At 43.8% G+C, this 17,271-nt stretch overlaps 1 protein-coding gene across 1 annotated transcript; it reads left to right on the forward strand.

The window, feature by feature from the left end:
* The first annotated feature begins 89 nt into the window (after window positions 1-89).
* On the forward strand, window positions 90-15,379 carry ETV4 (ets variant 4). The gene is made up of 10 exons (XM_010296004.1): window positions 90-288; window positions 4,979-5,032; window positions 8,720-8,846; window positions 9,442-9,600; window positions 9,999-10,243; window positions 12,569-12,643; window positions 12,739-12,807; window positions 13,172-13,341; window positions 14,401-14,502; window positions 15,158-15,379. Exons 1-10 carry the CDS (start codon window positions 90-92, stop codon window positions 15,377-15,379), a joined length of 1,422 nt encoding a protein of 473 aa, XP_010294306.1.
* Window positions 15,380-17,271: the final 1,892 nt, after the last annotated feature.

A 17,271-nucleotide genomic window follows, 5' to 3' on the forward strand; every position in this document is an offset into this window, starting at 1 on the left:
TGACGGGCGCTAGGAAGAGACCCGGGGACCCGGGCTTGCCGCCTGCGCAGGATTCGGAAGGTAAGGAGGGCTGCGGGGTGGAGGGACGGATGGGGATGCTGAAGACTTCTGGGCAGGGAACAGGTCCTCCCCCTGCGCCTCCGCCCCCATCTCCTCGTTCCGCTCGGCATCGCCGCCGCTGGAGCATCCTGCTGTCCCTCCCCAGCGCGCCACTGAGGAAACCTCTCACTTTTCATGCAGACCTCTTCCAGGACTTGAGCCAGTTCCAGGAGACTTGGCTGACAGAAGGTAGGCTCCTTCTCCTTGCTCTGTTTTGTTTTGTTCGTCTTTCAGTTGTTTGTCTTTTGATGTTTGTACTGCTCCTTTGCTTTGTTTGCCTAGCTCTAGACGTGAAGTATTTTTTTCAGACTTGCCAACCTCTGTCTTGTGTAAATGAAGTCGCATGAATCACACTATTACGCTGAGTATTTGCTTATGAATGGAACTTGGCGGTTGGCCCACTTTCCTGGTTACAATTTTCGTTTCAGGCTACTTGTAACTGGTTCAATTTTATGCTAATTTATCACTTATCTTTGTTGGTTGCCAGAATGTTGGTATTTTCTTATATGAACAACATACTATTCTTTTAATTTGGGGAAAAAAGTGCTTCTCTTATCTTAAAAGAGAAAAAAAAAGAAGTTAATCTTTTTGAAGAGACCTTCCTGGAATTTATACACCGTTCAGTCTGATGTGTAAATTGTTTTGCCTTTTGACTTCAAGGAAGAGAAAACTTCAAATCCCAGGGAGTCCCGTTAATTCCAAGTGAAACTAGTTTTAAACATGGTGAATTTGCTCTAATTCCAGTACTACAAATGATCCATTTTCTAGAAAATTGAAAACATATCCTCAAGTATAAACTCTTGATAAATATAAAAATGTTTACTGTGATATAGGTACTTAATAAATATTTAACAATAATACTGTGAAAATATGCATGGCATTTTGAGCAGGGCTATGTTAGCATTTGTTCACAAGATGAAGGCAACTGAAAACTTAACAGTACCTTCTAAACAATGCAAAAGAACAAAAGAAAGTGAAAATATTTAATATGTTATATATTCTCTGCCTCTACCACATTTAATTTAGATATTTAGCTATTCTATTTAATTATTTACAGTTCTTGGTGTTACTTTTGAAATAAAAGAGAAACAAACCTAGGAAGGAACCAGGCTGGAAATATAAATTCACAACAAACAATCAGTCATATGAAAAATGTTAAAAAATTTAAACCACATATACATGTGTATGTATATGTGTTTGTGTGTGTATAGGTATCAATATATATAGTCATGTGATTTCATTCATAGGGGGCATCTCTTTGTTAGCTTTTTAGAATATTTTTAGAGTGTCAATTGACACCTGATTTCTCCTTTGTAGGCTAAAAGAATAATGTCTGCATATAGATGACTCTTAAAAGAAACACATGCTGAAAAATCCTGGGCCTTGTTACTAAAAATCTACAGTTTTCCTCTACACTATTTTTACCAGAATCTGTTAGAATGTGATGATGTGAAGCTGCCAGTTGATAACTGTATGGAACTAATTTCAAGCCAAATAATTTATAAAAAGTCATTTGGCATTCAGAGAAACAAAAAAACTTCCTTGGAGAGAAGTTGCACAGGTAGTTAGTTATCTGTGCTGTCTGCAAGGAGGAGAGATGCACTTTGTGTATCCTTAGTCAGAAAGCTTTAGTTATGGCGCTCCAGATCTTGAAAGCGGTATGGGAGATAGTGAGGTACATGTTGATGCATGCAGTCTTGAGTGACTAAAATAAGCCTGGGGTTGGGCTTTAAATGTCTGATTAGGTATCCCAGTTATTTTGGGTATAGATGCTGGTTTGGGGAGAACAAGAAAATGTCTATCTGTATTGCAACTATATGAAGTAGATAATAAATATAAAAAATTTAAATTTTCTTCTGGCAGCTGGCACTTTAAGCCTTCTAGTACAGGTCTGTAGCTGTCTGCAATCATCACTGTCCAGCAGTGCGGCTGTATGCTCTCGATCCAGCCATGCCCTTCATTTCACATCTTTACTGTGGTCTATTGCTTTTAGTATATAATTCTCCTAGCAAGATTGTCAGCAGTGTGATGGACAGTAGTAGCCTCAAGGCAATAGGGTGTGAAATCCAAATTCATCTCATACAATGTGATCCCCATTATTTCTTCTACTACAATGTTGCTTTTCAAAGATAATTCATAAAATGAATTTTGTAGCTTTTTTATTTTCTGTTCCTCACCTTTTATCATTTATATTTCCAGTTTGTTGTCATACAGGTTATTTTAAGGAACAGCAATTGCAGTGCGAAGAGCTTGGCTAGTTCTGTTCTAACCCACTGCCTGTTGTTAACACAGTGTTACTCCCTAAGGTTTATTTTTGGCATGTCTTGTTTAGCTTAGCATCAAGTGACTGAGATTAGTGGGCTTCCATTCCTCACGTCCCTTCGCTTTGACTATATCACCTTTGCTTTAGAGCTGAGAGAGTGCAATCTTTTCTCCACTCTGCAATCACAAAAACTCTAGGTTTGTCTGTTATGTACTAGCAGCAGCATTTCTTTCAGCAATAGTTTGTGAGAGATTTTGTGAAATAACAGTCTGCTGCAAGCCTCCCTTCCCTGTAGTAAAAGGGACATAAAAGTAATTGTTAGAAGTAATAAAATATTCTAACAAGACACGTGCTATGATTAAGGTTCTCCCCACAGTTTCTACCAGGGCACACCCAAAGGCTTAGTTCTTTGTCAGGCTTGAATCTACCACGTTAGTCGCTGTCTCTGGGTAATGGAGGACTGCTCAGGAGGTGGACTGAGGCCATATCCGAGTTAGGTGCTGAGTAATGGAGAAAAAATAGCTGCATGTTAAAGTACTGGCTGAATTCCCATTAGTAATGTGTTCCTGACATGAGGATGGTGTGCTCTACCTTGAGAAGAATGAAAAAGTATTTGCAAATAAATACAGATGCTGCTGTCAGGGGGGAAAGCCAAATTGGATCACTTGCTTTGGTGTCCTATTGTTTAAGGATGTGATTGTGAAATGTGCTTCAACAAAACCGTATGTTCTAGGCTGTGTGCAGGCTGTACAAGAGTACGGTTCTGTCTTGCTTACATAGCTCTTGCAAAGGAAATATAGACCCAAACCATGTTGTAGAGGGGGGTGAGCATGCACAATTATATCTACAGTTGGAAAATCTGAACGAATTTTTCCCTCTGAATGCGTGAGGGCAATGTTGATTAAAGCTTTTCTCAGCAAATAAGGGAAGCAGGAGCTAAAGGAGACTGTGTAGCTGATTCCTCTGTGAAATCAGAGAAGTATTAATTACATATACCCTGTTTCAACACAGGAATTTTAGTATAATAGCACTATGGACTATTACAACATTTGATTTTGTATGTTGGAATAATCTCTTACGGCCAAACCTGTGTACCTTGCTAAGTCAACCTGCAGGTGAAGAAGGACAATAAAATTCTTTTTCTTCCACTGTGCCATTTCATTGTCTTATTATATACTTTACAATGGCTTCAATGCAACTTAGACATGGGCTAAGGCCACATTGTGCTAGGTGATCCATGAACAGAATAATCTAAGGTGGAGATCAGAAACAGCAAGCACCTATGTATAGGCAGATGAGGAATTTGCACGAACGATGCCATAAGGGTCAGCACAGCTGCCAGTCTTCACAAGGTATCAGCCTCCAGCCACTGTTACATCTTTCATAGGCATCACAGGAAGAAGAGTTCTGGCATTTTAAGCTTTAAATTAAAGTAAGTGTTTACTCCAGGAAGTGATGAAACATTCTGTGAAGTACATAGTGAAAGACTCCATTTTGGATGCTGTGGGAAACTATTCATGTGGGCTTTACAACTTTTGCAAAGTCTAGTCTTTCATGTAAATCAGAATAAATATGACCCCTGCATTATGAAGAGGCATCAACTTATAAAGTGTGCTGCTGACTTTTCAAGTCAGTGGACAAACACACAAGAGCCTCATCAGTTTGTCTAAAGGAGGCATTAAGACATAAGCTTCTTAACACTGAGATGCTAATGTTGTTAACTATTTCACTGCTTACCACATTCAGCAACATCTTTTTCTACTGAGGTAGGCCGTTCCAAGGTAAATGAGGCCTCTGCAGATTTTCAGATATCTTTATTGGACTTTGAAATATTTTAATATCTTTGAACTTGCTTTTATTCTTGGAGTTGTACTAACAAAGCTGTCCATGGGGCAGATGCCTAGAAATAAGCTTTACTGCACTGATTTTTGGGGAAAGAGCAGCTGTTTGCTGTCAGGTTCTCTATGACTACAGCAACACTTCCTCTTACATTTCCCATTAGCGAAATCACACATACATAGATACAAGGCACTATTAACTATTTCCCTCTCCTGCTACTGGATAATATTTTTTTTTTTCCCTCTTCTGAAATGTTCTCTTTCTGATGATTTACAAATTGTAGCCTCTTCCACTACTGCCAAGCTAGCTGCTGCTTCTGGAGCTACTGAAAAGATTGCATTATGAAGGCATAGATAGTTCCTGTTCTGCTCATCACTTTGGCAAATCCTTTCCAAATTTATCCATTGATAGTTGTTTTTCCTATGCTAAAGGCTTAAAAATCTCTGCATGTGAAGTTTTTTAATGAAAACTGTGAACCCTGAGCTAAAAAACTTGCTGTTCTCCATATTTCCAAGGTAAGGGAGAAAGAAACTGGCAGGTTGTTAAAGGGTAAATTTGTAGGCAGAATAACTGTATTCATTAATCCAAAAGGGAAACTATCCTTAGTCACTAAAGCGCATTCCAACAGAAAGCTCAAATCTTTCCTGCATAGACTTATTTCTGCCTTACTGTAAATTATACCATACAAAGTGCCAAATCTAATTCTCCCCTCTCTCTCTCTCTGCCCCCCACCCCCTTACCCTCCCCACTCCCGCCTTTCCCTGCACTCCCTGGCAGCTCAGGTTCCAGACAGTGATGAGCAATTTGTGCCTGACTTTCATTCAGAAAACTGTAAGTAGCATGGGGCAATCAGACATCTCAGGGGAGAAGGGCAAGATACACTTAAACCAAACAAATATGTAAATGCAACACACAGACGCTGAGGATAAAGTGCTCATTTTATACCTAAGTTGTTGTGACAGTGACAAAAAAAACAGGTTAACTGTCCACATCTGGACAACGCAAAAGTATCTTAGTGTGGTGGTAACTACCACAGTCCTTGATGCAGAGTGGTTTCAACAGATGTATATCTGGTGTATGTGTGAATAATTAGGCACCCCGGAACAACTGAGAAAATGCATTACTGTGACAATCAAAGGTAAGATTTGTGCTATTTCTCCTCCCAGAGCAAAAGAAATGGGGCTGTACATGGAATTATGGGTGCTGTGTGCCTTTTGTGGCTCTGCTCACCTGTGTGGCCTCTGGTTGAGCACCTGCTTGCCAGCACAACCTCTGTGGTATGTCCTGCCTGCTGCCTGCCACAGCATAAGGGCACGGTATCTCTGAAGAGATATGCTCACTAGCCTGCTTGATCTCTGTTCTTCGGAACTGTCCACTGAACAGATTGCATGTGTTTGCACAGAAGTGTACAGACTGTACCACAAAAGTTTGCTCGGAGAACTAGCCAAAGCACTTCACCTGACAAAGGAGATGAACGTTGCACAGTACAAGTGTATGTATAGGAACCTCCCACTCAATGGCCATGCAACGGGGCCTGCTCCAGCTGGTCCTCACAGCATGCCACTGTTTCATTTGGAAGCTGATGCTGGGCTAAGACTACATACCTGAAGGGAATACAGACTGTTCTGGATGGCTCTGTGTTGCAAGCTGCCATGGGAACCCAGAGCCTGACTTTTGACAGGCATGTCAAGGCTACCAGGGGATGCCTCACTGTTCCTTGGGCATATACATGTCTGGCAGCTAACTGAGAGTAGAGATGTCCATTTAAAGCTGGTGCAGTCAACTTTGGTGCCCATCCTATTCTGATACCCCTCTCTGCTCAGGGCAGTTTTCCCCATGAAAACTAAAATGAAGCACTTTTACTGGTTGCCTACCTCCTTCCCCTGGACTTGGCCCTGCAGCACAGCCAGGCTTGCTCTCTGGGTCATATATCTTGTTTCTTCCCTTTTTTGACCTAGAACTAAGGAGAGTGCTGGTCCCATGTTTCACTCTGAATGAATGAATGAATGAGCCATTTGTAACGTGATAGCCTGTTCCAGTCACTAGGGGCCCCAAAAAATTGGCTGCTCCTAGCACATCTTGCTCCTTGAAACTGTCCAGTGTAGTGGACAGACCAACTTTATTTTTTTTTCCCCTGAGACTCAGGCAACACGTCAGCATTTTTAGATGGGTTCTATGTTATCTGTTCACTCCATACATTGGAAAGAGCTGCTGCACACAGAAGGGGAATAGATGCCCCCAGCATAGAAAGTCCCTTTTCTCTTTTGACCCTTCCCTGGGCCTGGGGTGTTTGCACAGATGCAGGAGTGTCATGCTTGGGATGCTGAACCCACCCCCGGTGTGGGGCAGGCACACTGGGTCAGCGCACTCAAACCTGCCATCAGTTTGGACGGTGCCAAGAGCTGTTGTGAACAGGCCCCTCTGCTGTGATTGATGGCAGTGCCAGGACTGGCTGTGGGAGCAGCTGTCCTCGAGGAATAGGAGCCAGAAACAGTACAAGGTTCTGGTATCTTATTGATGTATTTGTTTATGTTGATTCTGTCAAACAGTTTGGACCCCTTTGGGTGCTGGCATGATGTAAAGATGGACTTTTCCAGTGTAGGCTGAAACTGAAGGCAGGCAAAAGGAGTCACACTTGGGGTCTTTTTTGCCCTCTTGCTGAGAAAATTAATTTTGGGGAGGGATGTTCACAATAGAATGTGGCCTTAATATCCTGTGCTGAGACAGCAATGAATGGCAGCAGCCATTTCTCCAGCCTGTTTGATAGCTGCTTGCTGCAGCTTTTCTGAAGGGACAGTTAGCCCTTTATGAGAGGGAGAACTGGCTTGAGAATGGCTGGTGCACATACAATTCAGGTCAGCTGTGAAATAAACTCAGCAAAAATATGAGGTATTAACAATAAGGATGTTACTTTCCATCCTTAAAACTGTAATCACAGCTCTGAACATCCCAAGCTTTGTAAGCAGTATCGTGTCAGCTTGAAGAGGTGGGAGTAAGCTGGCAAAAAGGGACTGGAGCTAGGCTTATTTAAAAGTGTACAGTTTTGATCTGGAGGACAGATCTTTCCCTTGTTTGAAAAATATGCCTAGACCTATGTACCTTTCTGGAGTTACTTTTCTTTCCTTCCTAAGTGTCAATGACCTCCTAACAGCAGCAGCACAGCCCAGAGGCAAAGGTAGAAGATGCTTACTATGCCCTTCAGCCAGGATAAGCTTTTCTGAGGAACTAGTGAAGGAAGTTTTGCTCTCTGCTGGATTTCATTAAGCATAAGGAGTAACAATACTCACATCATACTTCCTGGTGCTGTAAACTGCAACGCATATTTGTTATTTGTGAAATTCCAACCAGCCCAGAAACATGCCTCCTCGTCTGCATCAGGCCATGACCACCAACCAGTGCACTGAAAATGAAAAGGAACCTTTTTACTTTTTTCCTGGACTGTCAGTGGTGTTTTGGATGAGCAGAGTGGTTATGAAATTCCCCCTATCCCACATTCAGGGATGTTGGACCGTTAGCATAGAAGAGATTCCACAAAAGAAAACCTGCATCTGGAAATTATATGGGTAGCTGCTGAGTGCCAGCATGGCAGTCTCCTTTCCAGGAATCACAGTAGAAGAGCCTGGCCTTTTTCCCAAGTACTGAAGTATAAACCTGATACAATTAATGAAATTAGATACTTCAAAGGGAGGCTACTGAGAGGAGTGCAAGCTGCTCTTTGAACTTTGAGGTATACTATAGCGAAAGCAAGTACTTCTGTCTTGTACTGTGCTTTAACACTGATGCAGTTCCTTTGGAAAAGGATTTTAGCTATCTATCTAAATTGGTTAGATGCTTCTGAAAACACTACTTGTGTAAGGTGTCTGTGAGCAAGTTAGCCTGGTGACAGCTTGTAACAGTATGCAATACATACAATGCTATTTTCCCAGAGAAAGCTTTTGTCTTTTGTAGCTGTGTCTACAAAAACCTTACATTTATTGTCCTATAGGACAAACAGTATCAGGAAATCTACAACCTGTCATCATAGTAGTGCATTATAACTTAATGCGGTGCTACATGGTAATGCTACTCATTAAGTCCAAGACATGCTTACCAGGTATGTCAATGAAAGAGCATTTTGTATGATACAAATCAAAACTTACTTTTATGTGTTGAAAAATAGAGTATGTGCATGCTACCCCTTACGACATAACAGAAAATGTCTGTCCCAGCCCTGAAAAGCTTAGGAAATACCCACTCTAAATCCTTTTCAAAGTGCTCAGGATTATCACAGACCATGTTAATGCTACCTTAGATTTGCTCTTTTATGGTTGATGCATCATACAAACCTTACTAAATCAAGGGCAGAGCTCAGGGCAGTCCAGTAAATGAACAGTTGTGCGTATTGGTATTTCGTTTCTCTCAGAGCCAGCGGAACAAGGACAAGGTGGTGGCATCTCAACTGACTTTTTACCAGCTGATAAAAATATCTTTCTATAAACAAGAAAAGTGTCAACTTGATCTTTCCTTTCTCTCCCACAGTAGCTTTTCACAGTCCTCCTGCTAAGATTAAAAAGGAGCCGCAGAGTCCCTCCTCGGACCCCATACTGTCTTGCAACCATAAGCAGCCATTCCAGTACCGCAATGGCGAGCAGTGCCTTTACACCAGGTAACACAGGGGAGGGACAAGAGCTATTATGAAATGACGTGCTACTGCACTATCCAATAATGAAGTGTTATGACAACAATCTGGTCGGTCTGCTGGGTAAGGGCAGTCACACATGCTGCAATATAAATTAACCAGTGGGTCAGCTCACGGCAGCCAGCTCAGACTAACATTTATTGCACGGGATAGCTCTGACCTGTGTAGAGTAGGTCTGGGCTTACCTCTTTTTTCTTCTCCCCAGTGCTGTTCCTCAGCTGTCCTGATGCTGAGAGCAGTCTTGACATCTGTCATGTGCCTCTCTCTCCCCATTGCTTTCCAAAAGAAGCTCCCTGACACCATTGCCCACAGTCCCAGCTATTGCCCGAGTTACAGTACAGCTTCTTCAGTACAGACACCTTCTCCAGGTTTCTGCTTGAAGGGTTATTGCTATTATGTGTGGGGGCAACCAATAACCAGAAAGGAAGGAGTTTATGCTGGGAGTTTTCTGGCTGCATAGAGGGACAGCGTGTCTGCCTGTGACATGTTCCCCCAGGTGCTGCCACACATTACACACATTACAGAGAACTGTAATGCTCCAATATCTGTTTGACTGTCCCAGTGCCTATGATCAACCCAGACAAATTGGAATCAAGTCTCCCAACCCAGGAACCCCAATACAGTCACCACTCCAACAGTTCCCTAGACAGGACAGGAGCTTCCTGACCCCTGTGGGGCCATCCCACCCCACTTCCAGCTGTGGATACCTCAAGGAAAACAGGCGAGTTACTGCCAGGAGGACGCAGACACTGGCAAGAAGCATTGCCCTCCTTGGTGATTCAGGGAGGAGGGGCTACAAGCATCCAGATTAAAGTGCTCAGCTTCCAGCAATTGCAGGATCCCCACCATGCAAAGTACCTGGGACGCCCACTGCTGCCTAGGGCTTGAAGAAGTCTATAACCTTGCGCTCGTCAGATTCTGTGAATGATGGGCTGTGTAGCTGCCCCTGGAAACACCTTTCATTGGGGTGCCTTCCTTGCCCCAGCTATGTGTGCAGCTCCTATAGCCCTAGTAACAAGCTGAGGCCAAGGAAGTTTCTGTCCCTCAGCCAGCCCTGCACCAGGGCCGAGATCAGAGGGCCAAGAAAGCAGTCATCAAATGTCCTCTCCCCTCTTCTAGCTCTGCATACCAGCCACCTGTGGAGATGTGCTGTTCCTTCTCCTCTTCCCAGGGCATGGCCCAGGAAGACCCCATTGCCTACCAGTGCCAGACGTCCAAGTTCTGCCTCCGGTACCCTCATCAGGGCTTCAAACAGGAGTACCACGACCCACGCTATGAGCAAGGAAGCCAGGTGGGCAGCAGCCATCAGTACCCAGCAGCTGTTGTGATCAAGCAGGAGCAGGTGGACTATGTGTATGACTCAGGTAGGCAAAACTAGCTCTTTCTGAGGGCATAAACCAGGCATCAGTAGGGGTGAGCAACGTCCTGGGTGAACATCCATCACTGGTGGTCTTTGGGCTTTGAAACTGTACTACTTCATGCTCAGGAGTGCGTGTGGTCTGGGAAACTGGCTGCATAGCACGAAACACAAACAGTTCTCTCTGTTTACTGCATCCAAGAAAAGGCTGGGACATTCACTTTCTGTACCATGTTCTGAGAAGGACTTTCTGGTAGACAGTGGAAAGCTTTAACTAGGTACAGGAGCTAGAAGGTGACGTTAAACCCACTCAAACTAGATTAAAGGCATGCATTTTTTCCAAGGGAATAAGAGACTCACAGAATTCATAATTATGAATTAGCCCACTCTCACAATCAGAAATAGAGAAAAGGGTGTTCCCAGTTTCACAGGGAGTTTTTGTTTTCAGGGGGATGTGTGAGCTGATAGCTTGTAGAAAGGAAGAGAAGTGAGGTCAGCTTTGAAGAAATTATACTGAAAATGTTCTGTAAATGGCAGCAGAAAGGAAGGAATCAAGTATCTTGGAGCTTGTACAGAAAAACTGTCTCAGATCCCTACAGCAGGAGGGGACCTTCAAGCACTGGCAGAGGAAAGCACCACACAACCCTGAGCTGCAGCTCACAACACTGTCCGGCCCTGTGCCTTTTCCCTGACTGGAGGCAGAAGAATTTAATTCACAAAGTGGAGGCAAAGATGCAGCTCTCCCAGCCCAGCTGGTTGGTGTCAGCTTTCACTGCTGAGGTCTCTCGCCAGCAGCTGAAACCCACTGGAAACTTGCTGCAGCACGTCAGAGAGAGGGATGATGTCCCATTTCGGAGCTTACCACGCAAGACAAACCAGCTTTGTTCTGACAAACGGATCTAAAAGTCTAAAACTGAAACAGTCTAAAGAGACTTGTGTGGCTAACAATCAACTGGCCAATTCCAAGGACAGGCATAAGCGCAGAGCAGGGTCTGGATTGACTTGGCTAAATGCAAGTGCGCTGCTCTGTGTCTCTTGTCGTGTCAACTTCCACCTGCTACTTCCCATAGAAACAGGGCACACAGAGCAGATCGCAGAGATTTCAGAGGATCACAAGAGAAAAAAGTTTCTAATTCCAAAAGTAGCTCTCCAGATACCATATCGATCAGGTAATCCTCTTATTTTTCCACAAGGGATAAATCTAATTTTTTCAGCAGACCTGTTCAAAGACTTGCTACCCTGACATTACAACACACCCCTCTAGAGGGAACGTTACTTCTGGTTTCCTGTTATTTTAACAGACATTTTGAATTGTTTCCTTTAGCAGAAATAAATACATAAATAAAAAGCTCCTATGAGGGTACAGAATCCACCACTGTGGCTATGCTGATATTACACTTTCACTGGGTCCTTCTGTCCAGACAGGGGAAGAAAATGTGCAAACCCAGAAGAATGCTTTTTGTGCGAGTAGTTTACGGTTGTAGTAATACACAGTCTGTCAGCTTCAGAGTACCCTTCTGCCCTTAGCATCAGCAAAATGTCTGCTGAAAGCAGTGGCTATACACAGGAGTATCAGGGAAATGTAAGGTAAATCTTTCCAAAGCTCCCAGTCACAGCTTCTGTTTCAGCAGCAGATGGAAAACAGGTTTGATTCAGAAAATGCAGGATTCAGAAAACACAAGATACAGAAGACATGAACTGCAGTGCCCAAGCAACAATATATGCTGTACAGAAATCATGAAGACTTTCTGCTTGTTTTCAAACTCGGGCTATTTTTCCTTTATGTTTTCGCAACTCCCTGTGAGATTGCCCTATCATGATGTGAAAAAGACAGGGAGACTTAAGCCATCTGAAATGACATTTGTGAGACACTGTCTGTAGCAAACATTCACATGCTGCTGCTCTCCATTAACATCATCATAGTACCCCTGGAAAAATGTAATGCCTTCTCACCTGTGAAAACAGTAGCAGAGTGCATAGTGATCTTAAACTAAGATGAGGGAGAGGCCCCATATAAATTTAGCTTATTGTCCAAGATTTTGTATTGAGTGGTGTATAGGTGACTGACTGGCTATCCTGGCTGTTCTGAAGGAAAGCATGTGATAGTACCACAAAAATTTACTAGTGTAATTCATGATTTGGAAGCATGATGAAGATGAAGTAGTGAGGTGACGGCTGAGACATAAAAAGTTATCAGTCTGCCACTAACCCTTCAGAAGGGCTCTAAAAGGACACTGGTTAGACAGCTACACTTACCTATCCACTTCTGGAGAGCAAGATCGTTCTGCCTCCTGTGCATTTTAATTAAATGAGTTTGTTAATTGTTCTGTAGATGTTCCTGGCTGTCCTTCCATGTACATAAATGTTGAGAGTTATCCGAGCCATTCAAATACAGAAGATACATTAGGTAAGAAACTCTCTGATTTCTTTTCCCTGCATTGCATTGTCCTCCTGTACTACCCTGTCTTTGTCTATGACTGCGTATATTGCTTTCTCTTTCAGGCTGCAGTTATGACAAGCAGATGAAGACCTTTACTGAGGATGTCTGTGTTGTTCCAGAAAAATTTGAAGGTCAGAGAAAGAATGGCTTCCAGTTTGGGTGTAAGATAGGGTTATCCAGCATCTTTGCTAGCCACTTGACCACTGTCTACATAGTTCATTACACTGTGCTCTTGCAGGTGTGTTAGCTGTAGTTCATATCTGGCTTTTTGGTATCCCATTTCTTGAGTTTTTTTAGCAGCAAACAGGCCTTCTAGCACAAGTAGCTTAATTGTGATGTTCATCAGAGCTCCTCCTGGAAGAGCTGCTGGTGAATTGACTGCTCTGTTTTATATGAACTGAAATATTCCAAGTAAATATTTGCAAAATGTGCTTTTTTTTGCAAAGGTTTTTGTACTGTTACCCTTAGAAACACATTATTTGTTCCTCTCAGCAGGAGACATCAAGCAGGAAACTGGAGGATACCGGGAAGGACCTCCATACCAGAGACGGGGATCTCTCCAGCTCTGGCAATTTCTTGTAGCTTTATTGGATGATCCGACCAATTCCCACTTCATTGCCTGGACTGGTAGAGGGATGGAGTTCAAGCTCATTGAGCCAGAAGAGGTGAAACAATTTAGCTTCTATACAGGCTCAGGGGGAGCAGCCACTGTTTCTGAGCTTGCAAATTCCCAAGTGGCCCTCCGTCTACTCTGTGAAGGCTCCTGCCTGCCAGTGGTACTTGCTAGACCATGCAGCAAGTCAAGGTTTTTAGAAGAACACTTGAGTGGCACAAATGTCAGGTTTAAGAAAGGCTGCTTGTAAATTTAGAGTCTCAGCAATGCAGTGAGTCAAATTACCCACTGCCTTCACTTCCCTAGACACTTCACTCTCAAGCTTGCAGTGACTTGTACCGTCTTATCATGCTCCATACTTGAGTCTGACATTGAAATTTGGAGTTCTGAACCCTACTGATTGCAAAAGTTTTCATAAAAATCTGGAAGAAACTATGCCCTAGTCTAAATATATTTTTATATAAAAATGACATTAGCTAAGGTGTAATTTCTAATGCTGGCACGTTCCAAAAAACCCAATAATATCTGACAACATCTGGGAGATGTGTCTGTAATATCTGTTCATATCTTCCTCCAATCAGAGACAGATTTAGCACTGTTCTTGTTACATATCAACCTTTATGGGCACTCTCAGTGCAGATGAGTTGTTTTGGTGGGCTGACATATGCTTACAACAGATTTCTGAATCTCATGGACAAAGCTGAAAATCATGTAGTAGGAGGAAGAAAGGCATATGGGTCTTCCAATGGAAATGTTCCCTTGTAATTGGGCTCTTGGTAAACATGCGATCCTTGAAGATAAAACGTAGCATAGGATGAAGAAGTCCTCAAGCTTTCAGAGTATTGGAGAGTGACAAGAGGTGGTGACAGCAAATGAGCTCTGTAGTGGCAAGGAGAATGTCTCTCTGTGATATAGGGTGCTTCATTTTGAGTTCTACTCTTCCTGTTGAGAAGCTCCTAAATAATTATTATTTGAGTCTTATTATTTAAATGCTGTAAATGTTTGTATGTGTTGTGGTACCATTCCTCAAAAGAGAAACAGCTGGATAATGTTCTTTTGTCCTTGGATTGGGTTCACAGACATTCATGCTCTTTGATGCTTTATTCTACAGGTAGCCAGGCTGTGGGGTATCCAAAAGAACCGTCCAGCTATGAACTATGACAAGCTGAGCCGATCCCTTCGCTACTATTATGAGAAAGGCATCATGCAGAAGGTCAGTTTGCAAAGCAGATGGAGTTTTTATGCCTTTAGTGATGCTTCTCTTGTTTGAGACAAGAAGTCTTACAGGTGCAGAATGTACTTGAGCTAGCCAGGCATTCTGAGCTTGCTTTCTCTGTAACTTCTCTTTGCAGTAGTTAAAATGAGGAAGGTGTAAAGGAGCTGAATCTAGGCAACATATGGGAAAAAAACCAAAGGGGAATCATGATTTCTTTCTTTTTCTTTATATGTCTGCAGTCAGGAGAGTTGGAATTTATGCAGGTGCAAGGACAGTCCAAACATGCTGTTGATAAGAGAAAGGCTGTCTGGGGGCTGGTCATATGTGGTAGGGATGGTCTCTTCCAGATACCGGGCACTGGAGAGGGTAACTGTGAGTGTAATTATGTCACAGTACAGACTGGTCAGGGATTGTTGATGCTGTTGCTACCTGGACAAAGAGTCAGCTGGTAGCATCCCATTTCCCAGGAGCTGTTCCAGGGGACACCAGAGCAGCAGAGAAGCAGGAGGACAGCACAAGAAGTTTACAACTCTGACATGTCTCAGGGAAATGGGCTAGAGCAGCCAGATGATTTTGCAAGGCTTCTCTGCTGCTGAGTATTGCCTAGAGCTGCCTGTGTGCCTGCAGCATTCGTCTCATATCTTCCCTGCAGGTGGCTGGAGAGCGCTACGTGTACAAGTTTGTGTGTGAGCCTGAAGCCTTGTTCTCTCTGGCCTTTCCTGATAATCAGCGGCCAAATCTGAAGGCAGAGTTTGACCGGCAGATCAGTGAGGAGGACACAGTGCCTCTTTCTCACCTGGATGAGAATGCTACCTATCTGCCAGACCTTGGGAGCCTCCCTCCACAGCTTTACAGCAAAGGCTACACATACTAGTATTGCTGGGAGCACACTGTGCCACCCTTGCTTGTGTATATATGGAGATGTCTGGTTAGTATGCAATCAGTACAAGCATTTTTCCATGCCACCCTAGGGCGGCACTAAAGTATGAATACCTGCTTTGGTCAGGAGAAGTGTTCAGGTCCACATGTGGATAATCAGCTGACAGTTGACAGGGCTCTTGTGTGCTTGTGATAAGACCTTCATATTTGTCAGGATGGGACTCGTTCTCAGCAATGCAGACATCTTCCAAGCAGCGGAGCTGCAGCTTCAGCAGCATATCGAGTCATTGCTGCCTCCAGCTGGAACAAATGAGCCTGTCACAGTCCCTCTCTTTGGCAAGGGAGGAGATGCCACCCTACTGGGCTTTTTTTTTTATATGAGGATGCTACAATGCTGCTGCTGACTCCATTCCTCCAGTATATGTACTGAACCTCTGTATAACCTGCCCTCAGCAAGGGATGGCTCTGACCCACATGGACGCACCGCTGCAGGGCCAGTCTTGCCTTCTTCCCAGGATGGCTGCAACATAGTGGTCACAGATCACACGCCTTCCCCGTGAACTGCTTTGTGGGAATGGGGAATACTTGTCTGCGATGTGTGTGCTCCTGCCTTATCACCTCCTTGCTTGCCAGAGCTACCTGGTTTCTAGGCACTCTGTCTGAGCAGGGTAGCTGGAGGCACTGGCCAGGATTTGAGCAGTCAGAGAGTACATGGCACTACATACAATTTAGGGGAACTACAGAGCTGCCTGACTGCATTGGTCTGGGCACAGGTCAAAGCCAATGTCATCTTCAGGTAGAGGGATTGCAGGAGGCAGCAATGCCTGAGCCATCAGTTCATTGTAGTGTTGTGGCTTTTCCAAACCAAACAACTTCAACAAACATCCTCAGGATCTTTGAAGACCTGTCAGGCTCTTGAGTATGCCCATCCTGGGTTTGGCTAGAAGATCATCTGAGGCAAGAAAAGAACCTGGTGGAGCTGTGTTAAGAAAATGCTTTACAAAGTAACCTAAATCATACATAGTTCTTAATATCCAAATTTAGACTTACTTAACCTCCACAGATGTTTGCATGTTTGAGGGAAATCCTGATGTATTGGAAAGGCAGCTACCTCTGCAGCCCAGCGCAGAAAATGCAACTTAACTTGACTTCAACTGGTTTACCACGGCACTGAACATTTATAATGCGTACCACATCCTCAACTGAGAGTTGCCTCACTTTTTAATTAGCAGCTCCAACCATGTGCCCAGTTAGACAAGGAGCAGTACAGTGTACCCATACAGAAAAAGCCTATTTCCCACTGCTTCAGATTGATGTTCCAGCTGCTGAATACATGCCAGTGTGGTATCCCATAGAGGAAATTCTGTATGTTGTTTGAAGGCCTGATTTTCCCCGATGACTCTCCCCTGCATGGTTAATGCCAACCCTCCCAGCCTTGTCCCTGGGCATGAGGGCCAGGAAAGGCAGCTCTCCCTGGCTGAATAGAAGCCAGACACTCAGTAGCCTGCTCTGCTGATGCCTTTGCGTGCCCTGTGCAGTCCAGAGACTTGGTGCTCTGGCAGCTCCTGGCCCTCCTGCCTTGCCCTGCTCCTACCTGGCAAGCACACTTCCTCTGGTGTCCCAGAAGTGAGGGTGAGGGGGAACCCTTCCATTGGTATAAGCTGCCTTTACTATTTATGAGTGTAAAAATACTATAATTAATAAATCGGTCTATGTCTTTGGCCAGTGCGCCTTCATTCAGCCGCTGGCTAGTCCTCCCTTACCTTCTGAATTTGCTTTGCCTATCTCCTTGGCACCAACTTGTAGCTTTGCATAGCTGATCCACAGAGTCCAGGGATGCGTGTTTATTTCTGAATCTTGGTGGAGTTCAAGAAATGAACACTTCAC

This window comes from Phaethon lepturus, unplaced genomic scaffold (genome assembly GCF_000687285.1).
Source record: "Phaethon lepturus isolate BGI_N335 unplaced genomic scaffold, ASM68728v1 scaffold38951, whole genome shotgun sequence".
NCBI lineage: Eukaryota > Metazoa > Chordata > Aves > Phaethontiformes > Phaethontidae > Phaethon > Phaethon lepturus.